Here is a 22,987-nt window from a genome sequence, read left to right on the forward strand (position 1 = left end):
AAGAAGTTGATCGAGTGACAGAGTGTTGGAGAAACTCGACAGCTCAAGTTCACAAAGTCGCACAGTGCCCAAAATAAAAAAGTTGTCAGATATCTGAGTCTGAGTGTCATATGAATGCTTATTAGGGTACAGAGAAAAGAAAAAAAAATAGGCACGCAGTGGGGAAAAAAGCACGAAATGTCAACTTCAATCTCGAAATTTCCACTTAATCACGTAGTTTATTTTGTCATTAAAGTAGAACATCATATTTTCATCTTAAAATCGTTTAATTTACGGGTTTCTCAAATACCATCGTAACTAAAGTAGCACGTTAAATGCTTTGTTTTGTATTTTATCTTCTATGTGCTCTGTGTGTGTGAATCACTATGTGCTTCTTAAACGGGCTTTCTCTTCCTCTGACAGGTCACACAATCCATTACAATCGTAATATTACAGCTCTCTGAATAATTAAAATACTGAGATGTATACGTGATATCATTTTCATGATGATAGGAGTTCAAACATGATATTAAACATGGGAACACAGTGGCGCAGTGATGGTGACGAGCTGGTGCCCCATCCAGATTGTTCCTGCCTCCTTCAAGATGCTTGCTGCGCCATGTGCGACCTTCAATGAAATACTTTATTGCAGTACTGTCTCTTTCAAATGTACTAACCACCAATTCCTGTCCTTCCTTTTCTTTCTCTAAGTAACCAATCGCCACACAATCAGCTCTGTAATAGACGTTAAGCCATCTGTAAGCTGAGAACGCCGATTCTTCAAAACTTTTAAGGAACACTGAAATATCTTCGTAATACGTGTTTAATTATTCTACCCATCTATCTTTCTAGTGCCGCGTCAACACCAGCAAGAATACAGTGCAAGGCAGGAACAATCTGTGAACTAGCTGGCGCTGCGCCACCGTGTCCTCACGTTTAATTATTAACAATATAGATTATTTAAATGATGCTAACATTTTATCTGTATAATGTAATAAACATATTTTGCTGCATTTCATCTTAAAAATGATATCATCATCATATGTAAATACGCGCTTTATAAAGTGGCTCAGGTTGTGCAATATTGTAACTGTATCACAACTTTACAGTGAGGTGATTGCACTTTTAAGTACAAACAGTTCTACAAGGAGCACTTGATGGACTGACTGAGTGCGTTTATAGTTCTTGGGATGAAACTGTTTCTGAACCGCGAGGTCCGTACAGGAAAGGCTCTGAAGCGTTTGCCGTTTGAGAGCAGTTCAATAGACAGCATGGCTGAGGCAGTGTGTGCTTGATGCTGTATGCCGATAATTCTCTTTCCGATCAGCTGCTGTACAGCTGTGATTCACACTCAGATACAGTGATATAAATACTCCGAGTGGTGCAGTGAGAGTAATATGGAAAAAGATGATCCACTGAGGCAACCCCTAACGGGAGCAGCTGAAACAAGAAGAAGGTGCAGTGAGAGTAACAACGCTAAAGCAGCTATGGTATTTGGAATAGTTTGGCCATTCTGTGGACTATTATATTGTTACAGGTTAATTACAATCAGATGCCTTAAACTAATAAACAATATGCGGTTAATTTCAGTGTATTTATAAAGCTGCATCAGGGATGTGCATCTAAAAAAAGAAAGGGAAACCACACTGGAACAAAAGCACTGCTTTGACGCTGGGTGCCGCCAGTTTCCAAAAACAAGCGGAGAACTTGCGTATGGTTTGAGCTGGAGTGAAAATGTGCGTGGCTTTATGCCAAGTTTACGTTTTATACAACGCAATTTGCGCGTGGAAACGGGCGTAAGCAGCATTTTTGTGCATACGCACAGTTTATACATCGGGCCCCAGGAGTGGTCAAGTCAACCATTTGGTAGATTCTTAAAGAGAAGGAAAGCACTGGTGAGCTCAGTAACACCAGAAGGTCTGGAAGACCACAGAAGACAACTGTGCTGGATGACCGCAGAATTCCTTCCTTGGTGAAGAAGAACCCCTTCACGACATTTAGTCAAACCAACACTCTCTGAGAGTTAGACCTATTATAGACAAAGTCTACAATCAAGAGAAGACTTCATGAAAGTAAAGACAGAGGGTTTACCACAAGGTGCAAACCCCTGGTAAACCTCAAGTATAGGAAGAACAGATTAGACTTTGCCAGAACATATTTTAAAAAATCAGTCCAGATCTGGCTTTCTTTTGACAAATGAAAGTAAAGTTGATATATACCGGAATGATGGACAGAGAAGAATATGGAGAAGAGAAGGAATGGCTCATGATCTATAGCACACCACATCATCTGTGAAACATGGTGGAGGCCGTGTTATGGCACAGGCATTGCATGACTGCCAACGGAAGTTGGTCACTGGTGTTTATTGATGATGTGAATGCTGGCAGAAGTTGCAGGATGAATTTTGAAGTGTAGAGGGCGTTATACTGTCTGGTCAGATTCAGCCAAATGCTGCAAACAGACAGGACAACACTTCACAGTAGAGATGGACAACGAGCCAAAAAATACTGCGACAGCAAGTGCTTTTCAAGGCAAAGTAGTGGAGTATTCTCCAATGGCCAAATCAATCAAGCGACCTCAACCCAACTGGACATGCATTACTGAAGACAAAACTGATGGCAGAAAAGTCCAACGAACAAGCAGCACCTGAAGTAAAGGCCTGGCAAAGAAAGCATCAGTAAGGTGGACACCCAGCACTGGGAGAAGGCCATGGGTTCCAGACTTCAGGCAGTCATCGACTGCAAAGAATTTTCAACCGAATATTGAAAATGATTGTTATATTTATGATTATGTTTGTTTGTCCAAATACGTTTGAGTCCCTGAAAATGGGGGAACCATGTATAAAAATGGCTGCCTTTTCTAAATGGCTCATATAATATTTTTGTTAAGCACCTTAAATTAAAACTGTAAGTGTACACTTCAATCACATCTTGATTGCTTCATTTCAAATCCATTGTGGTGGCACACAGTGCCACAATTATAAAAATGATATTACTGTCCAAAATACTTATGGACCTAACTGTATGTGAGGGATGCTTGAACAGCTGAAATATATGCTACATTCTGAAAAGGTTTAATTCAGTTCGGGGGACGAGAGCGGCTGGAGCCTAACCTGGCATCATTTGGCACCTTAAATGGAGTGCCAGTCCACTGCAGGGCCCGTTTGCCAACACACAAAGGGGCCAATTTGCAAACCCCATTTTTCTTTATAATGAATTACCCATGCAGGCACAGGAAATACACAGAAACTCCAGGCAGACACCATCAGGGCGTTGAGTATGAACCCAGGATGCTGGATCTGTGAGGAGATGGCTGCATGACCAGGACAACCCTGCTAAACACTAATATTAGAAGAAAAACTGAAGCCCAGGTGCCTCCAACATTATGCTGCACAATGTTTAAAAGAATTTATTAAACAACTATTGGTCATCCCCTCCATCTCTATTTAAAGTTTTACAGCCAAATAATAGAATGGCCCGGACAATAAACCATGTGCTGGCTATGCCTGCCATTTCAAACGCTGGTGTTGATTTCCTGATGTGTTCAGCCTGCCAGTATTTGGCTGGCACACAAGTCTGCATGCAAAATAAGACCTGATCTGGGGATGTGCTCAGGCTGTTGGGAAATTAAAATACAGTGGAGGTCTCACGGATTGGCTGCTTACCGTTTACTTCGATCAAGTTGGCATTCTTCTGATTCAGAATAACATACAGTTCTCTTTGATCAGACTTCTTTCCGACCACCCAGTAATCGGTCATCGTCTTGACAATTATTTCCTCGTCATCATCAACCCTGGTAACAAGGGAAAGAATAAAAAAAAGAAAAATATGTAGTGTAGCAGTGGTGAGTGAAGACAGAGACCACCATCTCCACGTAGACACTTTCTATTTGTTTCAGGGTTGAATAAGCCACCTTCCAAATTAAGCACAGTATAAGAGTAGGCGACATACTGGTTATCTGATTCGCCAGATAAAATTTATTCTATCAGTATTGAATTCAGAAAAAAAATGTTTTACCAGAATGCTAATAATTACAGTTAACCCTGACGATTTGCAGGGTTTAGGGGAGCAGGTCCCCCAGCGAATGTGAGTATCTGTATGTGCCAGTCTGTCTGTTAATTGTCCCTAACTATTCAAAGCACATGCAGCTGTACAATAAACTTCAAAAAATGTGGATGGGAACATTAAATAGGTGCCAGTGCCAACCACCTCTGCCACTGCGAGTGCATACAGTATCTCACAAAAGCGAGTACACCCCTCACATTTTTGTAAATATTTTATTATATCTTTTCATGGGACAACAATGAAGATATGACACTTTGCTCCAATGTAAAGTAGTCCGTGTACAGCTTGTGTAACAGTGTAAATTTGCTGTCCCCTCAAAATAACTCAACACACAGCCATTAATGTCTACACCGCTGGCAACAAAAGTGAGTACACCCCTAAGTGAAAAGTGTCCAAATTGTGCCCAATTAGCCATTTTCCCTCCCTGGTGTCATGTGACTTGTTAGCGTTACAAGGTCTCAGGTGTGTTACATTTGGTGTTGTCGCTCTCACACTCTCTCTCGCATACTGGTCACTGGAAGTTCAACATGGCACCTCATGGCAAAGAACTCTCTGAGGATCTGAACAAAAGAATTGTTGCTCTATATAAAGATGGCCTCAGCTATAAGAAGATTGCCAACACCCTGAAACTGAGCTGCAGCACGGTGGCCAAGACCATACAGCGGTTTAACAGGACAGGTTCCACTCAGAACAGGCCTCTCCATGGTCGACCAAAGAAGTTGAGTGCACCTGCTCAGCGTCATATCCAGAGGTTGTCGTTTGAAAATAGACGTACAAGTGCTGCCAGCATTGCTGCAGAGGGGGGTCAGCCTGTCAGTGCTCAGACCATACGCCCGCTGAACACTGCATCAAATTGGTCTGCATGGCTGTCACCCCAAAAGGAAGCCTCTTCTGAAGATGATGCACAAGAAAGCCTGCAAATAATTTGCTGAAGATAAGCAGGCTAAGGACTTAGATTACTGGAACCACGTCCTGTGGTCTGATGAGACCAAGATAAACTTATTTGGTTCAGATGATGTCAAGCGTGTGTGGTGGCAACCAGGTGAGGAGTACAAAGACAAGTGTGTCTTGCCTACAGTCAAGCATGGTGGTGGGAGTGCCATGGTTTGGGGCTGCATGAGCGCTGGGGAGCTACAGTTCACTGAGGGAACCATGAATGCCAACATGTACTGTGACATAGTGAAGCAGAGCAGGATCCCCTCCCTTCAGAAACTGAACATGAGAACGACCCCAAACACACCTCCAAGACCACCACTGCCTTGCTAAAGAAACTGAGGGTAAAGGTGCTGGACTGGCCAAGCATGTCTCCAGACCTAAACCCTATTGAGCATCTGTGGGGCATCCTCAAAATGGAAGGTGGAGGAGCGCAAGGTCTCTAACATCCACCAGCTCCGTGATGTCGTCATGGAGGAGTGGAAGAGGATTCCAGTGGCAACCTGTGAAGCTCTAGTGAACTCCATGCCCAAGAGAGTTAAGGCAGTGCTGGAAAATAATGGTACTGACACTTTGGGCACACTTTGGACATTTTTCACTTAGGGGTGTACTCACTTTTGTTGCCAGCAGTTTAGTCATTAATGGCTGTGTGTCGAGTTATTTTGAGGGGACAGCAAATTCACACTGTTATACAAGCTGTACACGGACTACTTTACATTGGAGCAAAGTGTCATATCGTCAGTGTTGTCCCATGAAAAGACAGAATCAAATATTACAAAAATGTGAGGGGTGTACTCACTTTTGTGAGATACCGTATGTGCCCCTGCATAAATGGCTCACAAACTAACCACACTTTGCACATTTGGGTTCGACTTTGTTGTTTTTCCACCCAGGGTGTAACACTGACTGCCATCAGACTTTACCAATACGGACTGGCATCACCGTCAATAGACACCAAGTGTCTTCTTGTCCAACAGGAGAGACACCACTGCTATGCTACCCTCATCATTGTTCCTCTATGGTCCACCTCTAGAGTTGGTTGTTCATCAACGTTGAGGTTTAACGCCTCAGCAGAACTTGTCCCCATTGGTGCACTGGTCTTGTGCGTGTACCACAGCTGACAACTCTAGCAGTGCTTCCATTGCCCCCCCAAATGTTCAACCATATCCCCTCCTCATCACCAAGTGGACTGCTGTGGACTCACATAACGAAGCATCTGAGTATGAAGATTTGAGCTGTGGAATAGTGGAGTGTAGTGGTGACACTGTGTAGAAAAGGCGGGGGCTGAAAGAGAGCAAGACCTGCTGATGCCACCAGGAAACGCAACACTTGCAGAGTTCAGCAATGGTCTCTGCACAGCTGACTACAAGAGCTTTCCATTTAGGAGGACTGCATCTGAGCCAGATGTTGCATGATTCCTAACTGTCCACTGGCATTAACTACTACAGCACAAATCTCCAATCTGAGATTCTTTATGGTGCGAGTCCACAGCAATTCAATTAGGATCAACCAAAACATTCACATGTGATATGGATTCTTACCATGAGAGGTGGTGGGGTTAACATTCTCAAACCGCTTCATCCAAATCAGGGTCACAGGGTCCTGTGACATCACTATGTGCAGGGCACAGGATGCTGGTCTATCACAGGGCCAACTCACTCACATCCATACAGGGTCCCAATCTGAATCACCAAACAACCAAACCTGCACATTTTTGGGCATGCGGAAGGCAAGGGAACCCCGAAGAAAAACCCATGCAGGTGCAGAGTGAATCTGCAAACATTACTGTTATTCTTCAGGAACAACAGATATGGGTGCAACAACCCACCCCAGATGGAGTTATCAGTCAAACCGGTCAGAAAAGATAAGCCCAAGGGAACAGTTATTGCCTCCCTAAATGCTACAAACTTTAAATGCCCAGAAGAGTGATGTCCAAATGGCCTAGCTCACCACTCAAATTCATCTTCTAACACTCTCAAACCTGTGGAGGTTACCCTAGCAGCATCGACTGCAAAGGCAGGATGGGGTGTCAGTCCATTAAAAGGCTCGTTCGTGCACACACTCAGAGTGCCAATATGGAAATACCAGTCAATATAAAGTTAATGTGTATGGGTTTGGGGAACTAGAGGAACATCTACACATAATCACAGAAGAACATGCAGACTCCCCACTGATAAACACCGGGTGGTGGACTTGAACCCAGGGCACTGAATCAGTGAGGCAAAAATGCTCATCACTGCACCATCATTCTTGCATTTTGTACCATGTTAGCAAGGGAAGTTGTGCTCTTCAACAGTGTTGAAAATGTAATTGCTTCATGGGATACAGAGCAGCAGTGTAACTCGCTCTGCGGTGGTTTTGGCAGGCACAGGTTGTCTTGATTGAGGAAGGTGTGAGGTATGGTAGCCTATTAAAAATCATCTTCATATGGATCAACAGCAAGAAGAATGCTGACCTGGAAAAGTCGCTGTTAATATCTCCGAGGATCTTCATCAGATCCGGGTGAACAGAAGTCAGTGAGACACTGGCCGTCTTGCGCATGTGGATGGTACTTTTCTCTGCCAGGTTCATATGGTTGAAGTAGATGAATTTAAAAATGGGGCTCCTTTTCTAGCCTGATGGGAGGAATAAAAAAAAAAAAACCAACAAAACAAAAATTAAACTGGGTCCATAAATAAATTGATATAAATGACAAAAGATAGGCACGTGTCACCTCCTCCACGGAGGGGGCTCATCAACGTCAGCCAGCATTAAAATTTGAGTGCGAGTTAATCAGTAAGATGAGCCGCGCCTCTCATTTTAGCAAGAGACACAAAGCCATTAATAAATCAGTCAGCTGGAACTAATACATGGCACTGGGGCCCAGGCTGCACCTTCCCACTGATCTGTATAGCACACAAAAGGGGCCTTAGGTGACATTACTTATTCAGCCCGAGACGCCCATCAGTCCACCCAAGGAAGACACTCAAATTACAGAATCTTGAGATCTGAAGCGTGGCCTCATTGCTGTTGGTCTGCTGCCCTTGTGGTTTTCACTGAGTTGCTCGTCACTGCACACACAGTGGGACACACCTTCTTCTTGTCTGACCCCTCAAAGGATCCCATTGGGGACACTGCATGTTCCTACTCAGCACTTCATTAAGACTCAAAAAGCCATGGCGGCAGTTTCACCCACTTTTGCAAAGCCTGGCTTCCCAACACAGACCTGGGGTGATTGAAAAAAAGTTTGTTGGTTTCAGGTCAGTTTGGGCTTTGGTGAACTTAGCTGGGGCCAGGCTTATTCTTGGAGGGGACATTTTGGCCAAAGGGATGTGAAGACCTGTATGAAGGGGAAGGGAAATGTCAAGGGCGAGGATACCATTAGTGTGAGGGGGACGGCAACGTACAAAGTAGGAGCGAGTTTACTGCAAGCCACACTCTTCCTGTTACCATTGGCTTTCAGGTATTTTAAAACCACATTTTATGAACATGAACATGTTAGTAATTTTATTTTAAAATGTTTTTTTTCTTTTACCAGTCAATCAATGTCGAGTAATTATTCAAGAAACATGCGCACTTCTACCAGACTGACTAGCTCTTATACACACCAATATAATCTTTTGACCAAAATGGTGTCCCTTTGTCAATTACTACTTTGCTCAGTGGCTTGTGGCACTCATGATGTATCTACGCATGCGTTTATAAGCTCAGGAATTTAGTAGGCTACATTCACACTACTATGTTTTCATTAAAAAATGCACTACTCCAGTGTTTTTTAAACCCTGAAAACTGAGGCTTTTGAAAACGCTTCTGAAAACACCGGCTTGGTGTTGCAATGTGGAAAAGTAAAGTGTGGCGGACGGGGGAGCAGCCATGGAAGCCACGCTACATCCCTCGGAACCTTTGTTGGCAGCCCCCCTGGGTTGCGTCGGGGCCACTTTTGTGGAACACCGGAGCTCATCCTGGTTGGGCTTCGTGGCCTCCGCTGGGGGAGCTGCATGACTTAACGAGCCCGTCTGAGTGGGAGTGCAGCCACACCCGGAAGTAGGTCAACGAGGACCTGCAGCACTTCCGGGTGGGCTATAAGAGAAGCCTGCAGCCACTACTCAGGGTGCCAGAGTCGGGAGGAGAAGGATGAAGCTGCCTGGGAGGAGTAGTGGAGGAAGAGATATAGTGTGTTTTGGGGACTGTGTAGGGCCTATGGGAAGACGTGCCCCATGGCTGATGAAAAAATAAATAGTTTGTTTATTTTACCCGTGCCTCTGGTGTCAGTCTGTGTTGGGTTGGCACCAATAAAGTGCCTTTGCCACAAAAGTGATGAAAATGCAGTCTCTAATGACACTCTTATTTATTACGGACTTATTATGTGCCCCTTCCCTGATTGGATACTGCTCATTACAATGACCTGACCCGACGGGTCAATATCACAGAAGAAAACAATATTCCAATATAGTAGACATACTGGAGTTACTTTTTATAGAGCCTGTTGTGTTGTTTGCCTGTATAATAATAATTTATTAGATTTATATAGAGCTTTTCTCACTACTCAAAGCGCTTTACAGACAGAGAGTAACACACCAATGTGTAGCACCCACCCAGATGATGCGATGGCAGCCATTATTGTTCCAGTATGCTAACATGTTAGCTATTAGGTAGTGAAGGGATTGAGAGAGACAGTTGGGGACCGGGGATGATTAGGAGGGCAGAATGGACGAGGCTGTAATAAACCCTACACTTTTTGTAAGATGCCCAGGTATCTTTAATGACTACAGAGAGTCAGGACCTTGGTTTTAAGTCTTATCCAAAGGACGATGACATATTTACAGCACTGCATTGTCCACATTCAAACCGCAGGGTAAGCACCCTCTGCTGGCCTCAGCAACACCCCATCCAGCAGCAAATCAAGCTTTTCCTAAGTGGTCTCCTATCTAAGTACTGGCTGGGCTCAAACAAGCTTAGCTTTAGGTGGACGACCTGTACTGAAGTGCAGGTGGGTATGGCTGTTGACAATGCATCTAAATTGCTTTTTTGTACAGTTTGAATGCTGCATACATGCATACACTCAAATAATTTACCAGTTGTTGCAGTTTTGCAATAAATCTTGTTACCATCTTTTCAAGGACATTTCTGCCAATGCATGCATACCCACTGAGGCGAACGTCTACTGACATTCTAGTGTGGACAGAGATACTTTGGTAAATAAGGTGATAAAACTAGTGTGGGCAGTGATCGCTTTCTTTTTAAAGACACTATCTTTAAATGAAACTGAAGTAGTGTAGACGTAGCCTAAGTCTAGTTAGTTCAGCTAAGCACAGCCCATTTTCTCTTGCTGTGCTACTGCAGATCTGCTGTAAAAATGAAACTTAGATGGAATCATTTCAGTGTTTATTTAAAAAGAAATCCATGGAAAAGCTATTTCATGCTAGGTTTATATAGCATCCCTGATTTGTGAGATACAACTCAGGAAGATTATAAACTACTAGACAAAGAGCCCGTTTCGAAAACGTAAGATGAAACGGGCACAAGTTTGTGTCAGCAGTGTATGAAGAACAAATGATAAGTAACGAAGAAGTTGTTTTGTAATGATTGTAGTCCACTTTACTCATTACTGTATAGGCTTGTACTGTCAGCTGATGAATTTTCCAGGCCTATAGTATAATATTGAATGATGAATGTTCCAGTACAATATGAAACAGTAATAAGTATAAGCACCACAAACCTTATATAGGTGTATTGAATGAATGCGTAATTAGGCCTTGAGCTGTAGTCGAAATCGCCTTTCAGGCCTCTAGAGCTTTAATCGAAGTCGCCTTTCTCTTTGAATTTTCGTGGCCGTAAATCCGCCGCCTGCCGCGATGTCGGTCTCGTAAGGTTTTGAGGGGCGCTGCGCAGAAGGCGACTGCGCATTCGGCTTTGGACAGACGTGAGTGAGTGAGTGAGTAGGCTGGCAAATTATATATAAAATTGTATATGACAGGAGTCGCCAACTCCAGTCTTGGAGGACCACCATGGCTGCAGGTTTTCATTCTAACCATCTTCTTCATTATTGACCTGTCTGTGCTGCTAATTAACTTCTTTTGAATTAATTTTCATTGAGTTTGCTCTTGAAGACTCAGCCCCCTTAATTGTTTCTTTTTCCTTAATTAGCAGCCAAATAATAATGAGATACAAAATATGCCAAAACAACTGGTGTCCATCATACAATATCTGAAAATAAAGAAAGGCTGAGGTCACAGGAATGTCGATCTGCTCAGGTCCACAAAACATTTTTTTCAATGCTAGAAAAGAGAAAATCCACAGTTTCATAAATGTCTGCTAATTCACCATGACAGCAACAACTAGCCACAGAATTAAAGAAATGGGTTTAATTAACGACAACAATCATAGCCTAATTAAGCAACCGGTTGGAGTGAAATTGGTTGGAGTTTGAGGCCCCAACCTAGTTGGTCTTCTGCTGGCTCCCTCACTTCACATTTCATTTCTCTTTGAAGGAAAGGTAAGGAAATTTAAGGAAAGGAATGAAGCAATTCAGAGGAACAAATCTTAAAAGAGAAGTCAATTAAAATGAATTCACAAGAAGTTAACTAGCAGCACAAACAGGGCACTCATTAAAAAAAGGGTTAGAATGAAAACCTGCAGCCACGGTGGTCCTCCAGGACTGGAGTTGCCGACCCCTGGTATATAACGCACTAGTGAGACTTCACATGGAAAACTACAGTATGTGGAGCTTAGGTGTCCAAATAACAAACAAAAAGACTCAACAGCAGTAACAGAAAGCCCAGAAAAGAGCAACTAGGCTGATTCACAGACTGGGGTTAGAGAGTGAGGAGGAACAACTGAAGGTGTTGAATCTTCTCACTTTAAGTAAAAGGAGATTATGAGATATCATCATTGAATTATTTAAAATTGTGAAGGGAATTTAGTAAAGTGAATCTGGGCAGTTGCTTCAAAGCAATTTCTTCAACAAAAATACAAAATGGAAATTTGATAAGGGGACATTTTTCATAAACTTTATAATAAAGATTTACTTCCCACAGTAAACCAGAGACGTACATAACATGTTACCAAACAGTAGGACTTTAGTGACCTTCAAACTCAAGTCAATATTATTTTGGATAAATTAGGTGGGATTGACGATGTTTATTCAGCTGAATGGCTGGTTCTTGTCAGAATGGACTTAAACTAAAGGACATGTCTTCCTCTGACAGACTAGGGAATTTCAGCCTATTAGCTGCCTCCATAATTCAGGCCATCTATGCTCTTGAAAGGATCAGCTGATCTGATCTAGCAGAAGGCTTTAATTAAAAATTGATTTGAGGACACCTAGTGGAGATGAAAGAGAATTGCTCTTACAGGGAATCCAGGAAGCACTTCCTCATACAAAGGATCATGGGAATCTAGAACAAACTACCAAGTCACATGTTAAGGTAGTAACCCTGACAACGTTTAAAAAGTATCAGCTAGAGATACTGGGGCAACTAACCATCCAAGCTTCATGGACGGAATGGTCTCCTTTTGTTCGTGGTGCTCCTTATATGCAGATGAAAATAAAAAAACAAAGGATAACAAAAACAGATACTTCAGTGAACCACTTGTAGAATTGATACTTAAAGCAATGGGGAAGCTACAATTAAAAAAAAAAATAGTAAGAGACACTGACCCAGGTGTCCTCCTGTTAATGTTGTGATGCTCACAGATATCAGAGGCCAGCAGGGTAAGTCGGGGCCCAACCAGGTTGTCAAGCTGCTCACAGAACTCCCGCGTCAGCTCGGCTGTGGCTAAAACAGAGAATGATGACACTCAGTCTCCCAACAGGGTAGGAGTGGGTCCTACCAGGAGGGACTCTGTAATGTGAAGAGACAGACAGAATGTGAGGGGGAGAATTCACTTTAATGCACTCTTAAGGAAAACGGTCACAGGAACTGGGTAGTCCTCTATTTCTATATTTTAATAATATGGTGTCTCAACACAGTCCTAGCATCCTTTGCTTATGGACCAGTAACATGAAGACTCACCTGAACTGAGGCACAGTACTTAGTACAGTATGGTCAAAGAATGTGAAGAGTCAAAAATACCTAGCCTCCAAATATCTATACACTAATAATACAAAAGGTTAGAGAGGACCCTGGAGTGTGACCACACTTGTATACTTTGGAATGGAGAAGGGTCACACGAACTGGGAGTCTCTGTGTCCATAATGTGAAGTCTCACAGGATAAATCCACCAAATGCTTTTTTGGACAAGTAATATGAAGGGTCACAGGAGCTGGGGTGCTGTACTCGTATATCAAAATAAGATGAAGACTCAAAATGATTAAGGGCCCAATATCTGCAGACTAATACTACAAAAGGTCTCAGAGAATCTTGGGCAGGACAACACTTCTTCCATCCTTTTTAATGTGAATTGTCAAAAGGACTGGGAGTCTTCATCTCAGTTATATGACGGGTCACACTGTGGAGGTTGTGTCGTTCTATAGCTAAAAAAAAAAAAAACTTTTAAGTGTCACCGGGACTGAACAGCTTCGTACTTTTATATTTAAGTAATGTGAAGAGTCAAAGGCACTTAAGGCCTGTTGGTTCTAGGCATTGTATTTTGAAAAGTTAACAGGAAGTGGCCATCCTTTGGTATTTCAAAAATAACATGATGGATCAAATGCTGTGGATAGGACTAAATTTGAATACTTTTTGATGTAAAAAGCCACTAAAAATGAGGATTCTATACAACTTAATAACGTGAGGGGCCACTGTGACTGGATGCCCTATGATTTTGTAAAACAATAATATGAAACATCACCTTGGGGGTGTTGTATCACACCTTAAAAAAAAAAAAAAAACAACTCTGCAACGTGTTAAGTCATAGAAACCAAGAGCCCATTACTTACATATACTGAATATGTGAAAGAGTATGGGGACTCAATGAAGATGGAGACTAGTAATTTAAAGCGCCAGTGGACACCACACAATAATGTTAATGGGTCACAGAGACCTGGGACTGCACCTCTTCACTACATTATTCTGTTAGGTGATGTGTAACTGAGTCTCTGCAATGATCAGGAACAACCAGAATTTGTAGCCTTTTTCTGTTTAAGAGTAAACCAGCCATCAGTAAGTTGTTTGCATCAACATTAGACAACATGACCTGCACAATGTTGTGAGTAGGAAGGTCTGCGCCATTTTCAGATATAAATCCCCTGTCATCTGCCAAAAAAGATGTGCTCTTATGATACCTGATGTGGAAGCTGGGCAAAATTAAAAAGAAGTCAACACCTCTGGAGGTAAACTGAGTGCGAGGGCACACCCACAGCTTCTGTTTCGATGTGGCAGCTGATAAAATATTAACACCTGTTGTGTAAACTTACCGTTGATCATAAAACACACAGCAGCGCTCATTGCCTGAAAGAGACATGGGAGACGGAGTATTAATGAGTCACAGAAATTATATACTGTGCGCACGCTAAAACTTGTTCAGGCAAATAAGGAAAGACATATCAGGATACATATGTACAGTACATCTCAAAAGAACAAATATTGTGGGTATAATTTCTGAAATGGCAAAATATTCATTCTATTGTTTTTATATTAAAAGCAACTATTTTAAGTATTCATTTTTGCATTTTTTTTTAAAATAATAATGGAAATTAGTTTCACACATACATCAATACATGTGCTCTTAATATTTACGGTTTTCTAAATGTTTTCAGTAACATCAGCTGCAGCTCAAGGCAAGTAGTCTTTTTAATATTTATCCCTTAATAAACTTGCTGTTTTTATAGTTCAAAGTCATAAGGAGCCAGGCTGGAGGGGATGCCAACCCAGTGCAGTACATTTGTGTATTCATAAATGGCTCACAGCAGGTAAATGAACAAGCCGCATGTCAGAGACATTTAATCACCACCCGAATGGAGAAGAAATTACTGGGCTGATAGCAGTGTCTTTAATTATTTATCCATTCATCTCTTCATTGTCCAAACTCACTAATTCCTATCTCAGTCTGTTTTTGAGACTACTTCAGTCATAAACTTCTAAGCTGATCTGATACAAATAAGATGTAGTACTACAGTACATGTTTGTAATTTATTCATCGTTAACATAGTGCTTAAAATCAATACAACATATTAACCCTTTGAACTCTGTCTTCCCCAGAGTTATGACACTATAACCATAGCCTCTCCAGCCATTTTTCAATAATTTTGTATACTAAAAATTTTGGTTTATAAAAGTCAAATTTTCATCTATGATGAAAAGTCACAATGATATAAAGACAGATTGATACTATAGAACAAGCTGTATCACTTTCAGTCTCAGAGTGTTCATCAATTTAGGCCCTAATTCCAAAGCTGCACTATTGAGTGATGTGCTTCAGAATGATTTTTAGCAATGAACAATAACACGTCACATGATTTTCAATATCTTCCAATCAATCATCACTTGTCTCCCCTTCCCTGCAGGGCACGCTCCATGGATTTTGACTGGGGTGGTACACCTGTCACACAGTAACACAAATGTCCTAAGGCGAGCTCAGGGAGGAATGGAGCAGAAGGGCAAAAACTGTTTGCCTGCTTCATACTTCTCCGTGCACTCTAAACATCTACTGTTTTAAGTTGCTCTCACGCTAAAGTACTGCTGAAATCCTTTCAGTTTTCTTCTTGAAACCTACGAGAAAAAACAAAGCTGACCTGCACCCAAAAAAACAGCAGTGTAACTAGCGTTAGTAGTGTAACAGCATAACTAGTAAGAGGTATATTATGTGCATAGTCTAACATAGTGAAGCAGCCAGGTTTTGATGGCAGAGAGGTACAGTGGCCTTTTGGGAATATGTCTCTATGGCAGCAGGCTGCAAGATTTAGAGATTAGAGTGGCGTAAGCGTAACAGATATGTGCAGGCCATTATTCAAGCCAGCGGGGCTATGACTGTAGATAGGTGGGCTGTATCAGGTATATACTGCTGTTCGGCTTGCCCAAAAGCCAGCCTGCCAGGTTCAAAGAGTTAAAAGTGAATAATTTCAAAATGGACCTGAGCTCCCGACCTTTAACTCTTTTTCATGCTTTTAATGGCGACTGATTTGCAATCAGCCGTCCCTCTATGCCGCTTTTCAGTTCTTACAGCCAAGTGACTGCAATGCACTTTCTGTTAATTGCATTTTTATTCTAATTCAGCATCTTTACATCCATGGGCTCTAACCAGAATCTCAACATTGCACTATTAAAGTATTACACTCCACATATTGCTTTGTGCAGAATTCTGTAAAGTGCTCTAAGATGGAGCGGTGAAAGTCGCTACCTAAACTAAAACCTGATCGACCTTGGAAACTTGTTCCATGTATCAACCACAGATTCTGTGTGAAGAAAAACCTTCTAATATTTGTGCGACATTTACCCTTAACAAGTTTCAAACTGTGTCCCTGTTTTCTTGCTGAATTCATTTTAAAGTCACAGTCTCGCTCGAGCTCAATGTACACAGCACACACTTTTTGCGTACAGAGGTCACTCACCTTGTAGACAATCAAGTGGAGCTCCTCATAACCATTCTCTGTGTTCACATATATTTTTGGAAACCTAAATTTTGCTTCTGGATCTTTCAGGTTTGTCGGTCCTGTGAGAAACCTGATTATATGCAAACACAAAGCCTCTGTTAGTTCTGCCATCTTACAAAGTTGACAACAGTATTAGTCTCCGTGTTCCAGGTAAAACAATCAAGACTCCAAATATTCATTTCACACATGACATTCGCTTGCCTTCCCCTTCTAAACTCACCACACACCTTTCACTCTTTCTCTTGTGACCCCATGACACATCGTTTTTTAGAAGAAGATTCTGATGGCTGGCTTTTTTTCCAGCTATGCACTGGCTTAATTTATTTGTTTGTTACTCACCTCCTTATTTTGCTTATTCCCATTCAATGGACAACTTAAATGCCTAAAGACCTGAGCGGATGCTGCTGGTGTTTCTGGGGATTTTTTAATTGCTACTCATTTCCTATTGTTTTATGAACAATTAAGCCAGAAATATTTCAGATGCTACCTGAAAAACACATATATTTTTAATGCTGACTTTTCTAGGCTTATACTTTCTTTAACGCATGTTTGGAAAAAACACCAACTTGTTTGTATTTTCCCTCTAAATACGTTTACTGTAATCAAAGTGTTTGGGGGATCCTGAGGACACATTTCTGCCACACTGTTCTTCTCAAATACAGTACCAGTGAAACAGACGAAGGCATGAACACGTTAGGGCCAGGTTAATTATAAGGGAGGAAGAACACTGTTAAGTGCATGGGACAAAGAGGGGGATGCATTTAAACGACACCTCAATCAACACTACCAGAACAGATTTTGCATTTATACATTTAATTTAAATTCAGTTTGGCTGCGAGAAGAAGAAAATTAAAAAAGTGTTCTAATCATAAGATAGCAATCTCAGACCCTACTTAATCTAATTCAGTATTGTGGAGTTCTGGAGTCTGGAAACAGTACTAGTGACAATCATTCATGTGGCTGATTCATACGCACTCATACTCATCTAGGACCAATCTGAAGTTGACAATTAACCCAATCTACACATCATTGAGGATGTGGGAGTAAAATTGATGTACCCCATAGAAATACAACACACAGACACAGGGAGAACATGAAAACTCTACGCAGACAACAATAGAGCAAGGAATTCAAATCCAGGGCACTGCATCTGTTGGGTAGCAATGCTAATCACAATGCCGCCATGGCACCCCAGCTGTGAATTACACCTCTTCATTCAGTTTTCAGAAGAAGAATACTTCCTTAGAAGGCTGCATCCTTCAACATCTGCAATAAGATGCTGCAGATGTTCTATCAGACGGTTGTGGCGAGCGCCTTCTTCTACACAGTGGTGTGCTGGGGAAGCAGCATAAAGAAGAGGGACGCCTGGACAAACTGGTGAGGAAGGCAGGCTCTATTGTAGGCATGGAGCTGGACAGTTTGACATCCGTGGCAGAGCGACGGGCACTGAGCAGGCTCCTGTCAATCATGAATAATCCACTGCATCCACTAAACAGTATCATCTCCAGACAGAGAAGCAGCTTCAGCGACAGACTGCTGTCAATGTCCTGCTCCACTGACAGACTGAGGAGATCGTTCCTCCCCCACACTATGCGACTCTTCAATTCCACCCGGAGGGGTAAACGTTAAAATTATACGAAGTTATTGTCTGTCTGTATACCTGAATTGTTATCACTCTTTAATTTAATATTGTTCTTTATCAGTATGCTGCTGCTGGAGTGTGTGAATTTACCCATGGGATTAATAAAGTATCTATCTATCTATCTAGTTTTAAGAGTAATGTCCATGTCATATTAGATGACTTTTCCAGCAATTTTCAGTCGTAGTCTTCATTTACATAATCTTAGCCAGTCGTCAGCGCACTCCTGTGAAGACAATTCCTAGTGTAATGTGCCAAAAGACAGAGACCAACTAATTTGCGACTAGCTAGGATAAAATCAAACCTGTTTGATATTCTCAGTAGTCGGAAAGGGAGGGCTGTGTACGCAAGAGAAATGACAGCCAGATGAACCAATGAATACTCATCCGGAAGTACATTGTTTAGAATGTGGTAGCGATGTAAAGAATATGTGTGTTTTGAGCCACACAAACAGAGGATAAGCGGATCTGTCTGATTTTACATACCATGATAAAATGGAAAAAAATAATTAAAGGGCAGAGCTTGCTGTTGAAGTCGCTGCATCTCTTAACCCTTTGTGAAGCGCTGCTCTGTCAGGAAAAAGGCTATTGGCTGTCAGAAAAAAGAGGTGAGGATGACTATGCTGGAAGATCAGCACCTAGTTGGTAAATGTGACATGTGCTGTGATTTCAGTCACGTGATCTGACGTGATGAATCAATTCGATCAGCCACTACCATTTGCAAAAATGACATGTCCTACAACAAATGTTGTGCAATGTGACATCGGCTTAAGTGGAATTAAAGGAATTATTGAGCTGACTCTTAAGACACCTCAGCTACAGGAGATACATTTATGATTTACACTTGTTAATTCAGGGGGGATGCAGGACAATGTAGATTTGAGTTATATCTTAACCAAACTACCTAGATTATGCCAATATGCTGAATATGTCTAAATGTGTAGTGCAGGCTGTTGGGAACTGATAATTATTGTTGTACGTTTTATATTGGTATTAGGGGGGCCAAGCCCCCTAGCGCCTTTGGCGCCCAACCCCCAGTTGCGGCCAGAATATTAGTAAAATGTGTAAATGTACAAAAGAAATATTATTTATTGGAGTCAAAAATCACGAAATTCTATAAACATGTAAAAGAAAAATTAATTATTATTTAACGGAGTAAAAATCATGAAATGAGAATAAAATATTTACTCTCGTACCGATTGGAGTATTCCTGTTAAACTGAGCTCCACTATGCTCGATGCATGACTTTCTTGATATTTTAGTTTATAATTTACAAACGGAATAAGAATCTGAAAATCTAACAACATCACATTAAAGTTTGATAAATTCTGAAAAGAATGATACCAAAAAATATATATGTAGGTTTTAAAATAAGCCCGATCTAAAGTGTGACAAAAAATCGTTGGCACAAAATCGTTGCACTTTTAGGCACTATATATAGTAGATTTGATATATTGGTTGCTGCTATCAATGTTTCATTTGCATGGGCTTTACCTGATGAAATTAAATGCAACTAATGCTGTTATAGCAGTGAAGTATAAACGTTAATGGCAAACAATGAATGAAATATCCACCAGATACCCTCCAGCCAGCTTTTCAGGAAAACAAAGAGGAAGCACTTACAAATTAGACTTAATTGGTATCAGGAGAAAATGCATTGCAGGCAAAACTGACAACTAATCCAGAGTAAGAAAACAGACCACAAGAAACTTCTGAAGGGAAGCTGATCCGTAACTGACTAGCAGAATTCTGAAAAGCAGATAAAAATGATACGCCTCTTCCTTACCTTCCATAGTGAAGAAGATTCCCTGACATTTCTGGTCGCATTGGAGAATCCCGCCCTGCTAGCTGAAAGAAGTTGGAACATTGATATATTATATATATATATATATATATATATATATATATATCTATATATATTAATTTACTTCTAATTACAACTTGGTGTATGAGCATCAAGGCCCACAACACTGCACCCTACCTCAGGCTCAGAATGCCGTGGGGAAAAGGGACGTTGTCAAGTATTTGTACAGGATTCTCATGTCATCTTGTTCCAGTCCACTCCTGTTGACAAGAAATAATGATAAATATAAAATCTAGCTGGCTGGTTGTAATAACTATTAGCAATGTCTGTCTTAGAAAATGAAAGTCTATAGAGTAGTGGTTTCCAAATTGTTCTTTCTTCCAACCAGTTTCCAAATCAGATACTCATTTTCCCTCTAAACGATCTTATTGTTAAATTAATTTTTTTCTTCTTCTCTTATTCTGTATTTAGAAATGACCAGTAGCATGAGATTATCAGTATATACATAGTAAATTTAGAAATACTGTGTTCTTGCCATATTATATGTTCGTAATTTTCCAATTGATTTATCTTTTTCAGTGGAGTTTGCGCCCGTAACTGTATCCTAATAATGACAATTAACAATGTGCAGAGTAGACACAAAATGATGAAAGCCTCGATACCAAGAAATTTTAAAATTGGGTCTGCTAAATTTTATGGAAATGTAGCAAGGATATCTATATGAAATGTGCAAATAATTTAGTGTTTTTTACCTTAGTTTTCAGATTTTCATCATCACTGTTATTATGCCGACTATTGCTAACCTGTAGCATACACAGTGTCTGTGACGGGCTTGCAGCATCATTAAAGTTGCCTCACACCCCAACTATGGACTGTTTATCCTCATTCCATCAGGAAGGCACTACAGAGCTTTCAGTCCTGCATCAGCTGGCTCAGGAACAGTTTCGTTCACAAGACCATCATGATTCTGAACTCTCAACCATTACCACTCAATAGCTGACCTTTCTAAATATCATAGCATCTGTCTGCACTGTATGTATATTTTCCACGATTTAAATATATCTAGTCTGCATTTAAAAATATTTCATATATCTATATTCATTCATATCTTGTATCTGTACTTTCTGATCAGTATGCATATCTATTTACTCTTCCTTGTATATACTACTACCTGTAAATTCAATATCACGTACATATATATTCTCATTTGAATGCTGCCTTATTGCATCTTACTGTCTATTCCACTTTAATCTACTAAACACTGTATATTGCACCTTACTGTACTATTTGCATTTTATGGTTAGATGCTAAACTGCATTAAGTTGTACCTTTAAAATAACAATAACAGTTGAATATAATCTAATTTTCATTCAGCTTTTCCTGGTGTTCTGGTTATTATGACCAAGTTAGAAGCTATGACCCTGAAGTACACTATATGGCCACAAGCATGAAGACACCTCCTGCCTTCACGATGATTGAGTTCAGTTGTTTCAGCTGAAGAGCTCAGTGCCTTTAAACACGGCACTGCCATAGAATGTCACCTTTGCCACAATCCAGAATGCCAATGTTCTGTTCTGCTAGATCTGCCCTGGTCAACTGTAAGTGCTGTTATTATGAAGTAGAACTGTCTACTACCAACATCTCACCCACCAAGTGGTAGATCATGCAAACTCACAGAACAGGCCACCAAGTGCTGAAGTGCATGGTGAGTATAAATCACCTGTACTCTGTTTCATCCCTCACAACTGATTTCCAAACTACCAGTGGAAGCAACATCAGCACAAGAACTGTACATTGGAAGCTTCATAAAATGGGTTTCCATGGCCAATCAGCAGTATGCAAGCTTTTGGACTAAGGAGTAACTGAAATGCGTTCTCTGGAGTGATGAATCACACTTAACTATCTGCCACTTTAATGGATGAATCTGGGTTTAGATGCTACCTTTAAGAATGCACAGTGCTCACTGTAAGCTTTGGTGGAGAAGGGCTAATGGGGGACTGGGGTAGGCCCCTTATTTCTAGTGAAAGGTATTGTTAATGGTACAGTATACACAGACATTTGAGACAACTGTGTGCTTCCAACCTTTTGTCAAGTTTGCTGAAGGCCCTTTTCTGCTCCAGCATGACTGTGCCCCTGTGTAGAAGACGTGGTCTATAAAGACACAAAGGAACTTGATTGGCCTGCGCAGAATCATGACCTCAAACACTACTGACCACCTTTGTGATTAAATTGGAACTCGGATTGTGAGCCAGATCTTCTCGTCCAACATCAGTACCTGACCTCACAAATGCTCTTTTGGTTGAATGGGCACATATTTCCACACATTCACACATTTTAAAATCTTGTGGATAGGTATCCCGGTAGAGTGTAGTTGCAAAGGAGGTGACCAACTCCATGGATTTGGAATGGAATGTCCAGAAAAGTTCATATAGGAGTGATGGTCTGGTATCCACAAACTTCTGATCAAACAGTGTGGCTGCTGCTTTTTTATTTTGTTCTTTATTTCGCCTTATACAATTTCTTGTATTAGGAATTTGTTCGTTTTCACATAACAATTGGGATCAGAGTGCAGGGTCAGCCATTGTACAGCACCCCTGGAGCAATTACAGGTTAAGAGTCTAGCTCAAGGGCCCAGTGTCTCTTTTGGCAGTGACAGGGATTCGAACTGGTAACCTCCTGGATACCAGCACAGATCCTTAGCCTCAGAGCCACCACTACGCCTTTTGATTTGCACCTGTGTCTACTCCACTCATTGTTAACTGTCACTATAAGGACACAGTAAGGGAGAAAACTTAAAAGAAAAAGTTAAATGAATAGGAATGTGCTAAACAAAAACTTTAACAAATGCAAATATTTCTATTTTTCTTAAGAATGTAAATCTCACACTACTGCTCTTTCTAAATGCAGAAATAAAAGCTGAAAAAAAGACCCTTGAATTAAACAATGAGACAAGCTACAAGTAAAATGACTCACTTATTGGGAAATCAGTTGGAACAAAACTGCAGCCACAGTAGGCCCAGAGGACTGAAATTGGGATCCACTGCCTTAGAGAGTGAG

The 22,987-nt window shown here is 41.1% G+C and overlaps 2 protein-coding genes across 2 annotated transcripts in view; both read right to left on the reverse strand.

Annotated features, from left to right (window-relative positions):
- Window positions 1-22,987, reverse strand: part of LOC114661087 (parvalbumin, thymic CPV3-like) — a 171,767-nt gene that overhangs the window by 68,969 nt on the left and 79,811 nt on the right. The window lies entirely within an intron of this gene.
- Window positions 1-22,987, reverse strand: part of ccz1 (CCZ1 homolog, vacuolar protein trafficking and biogenesis associated) — a 62,898-nt gene that overhangs the window by 1,885 nt on the left and 38,026 nt on the right. The window contains 8 exon segments of the mRNA XM_051933668.1: window positions 3,644-3,771; window positions 7,432-7,586; window positions 12,612-12,733; window positions 14,314-14,347; window positions 16,447-16,558; window positions 19,913-19,974; window positions 20,108-20,128; window positions 20,130-20,190. Of these exon segments, the coding sequence (XP_051789628.1) occupies window positions 3,644-3,771; window positions 7,432-7,586; window positions 12,612-12,733; window positions 14,314-14,347; window positions 16,447-16,558; window positions 19,913-19,974; window positions 20,108-20,128; window positions 20,130-20,190 (695 nt within the window).

Source organism: Erpetoichthys calabaricus, chromosome 11 (assembly GCF_900747795.2).
Source record: "Erpetoichthys calabaricus chromosome 11, fErpCal1.3, whole genome shotgun sequence".
NCBI classification, from domain to species: domain Eukaryota; kingdom Metazoa; phylum Chordata; class Cladistia; order Polypteriformes; family Polypteridae; genus Erpetoichthys; species Erpetoichthys calabaricus.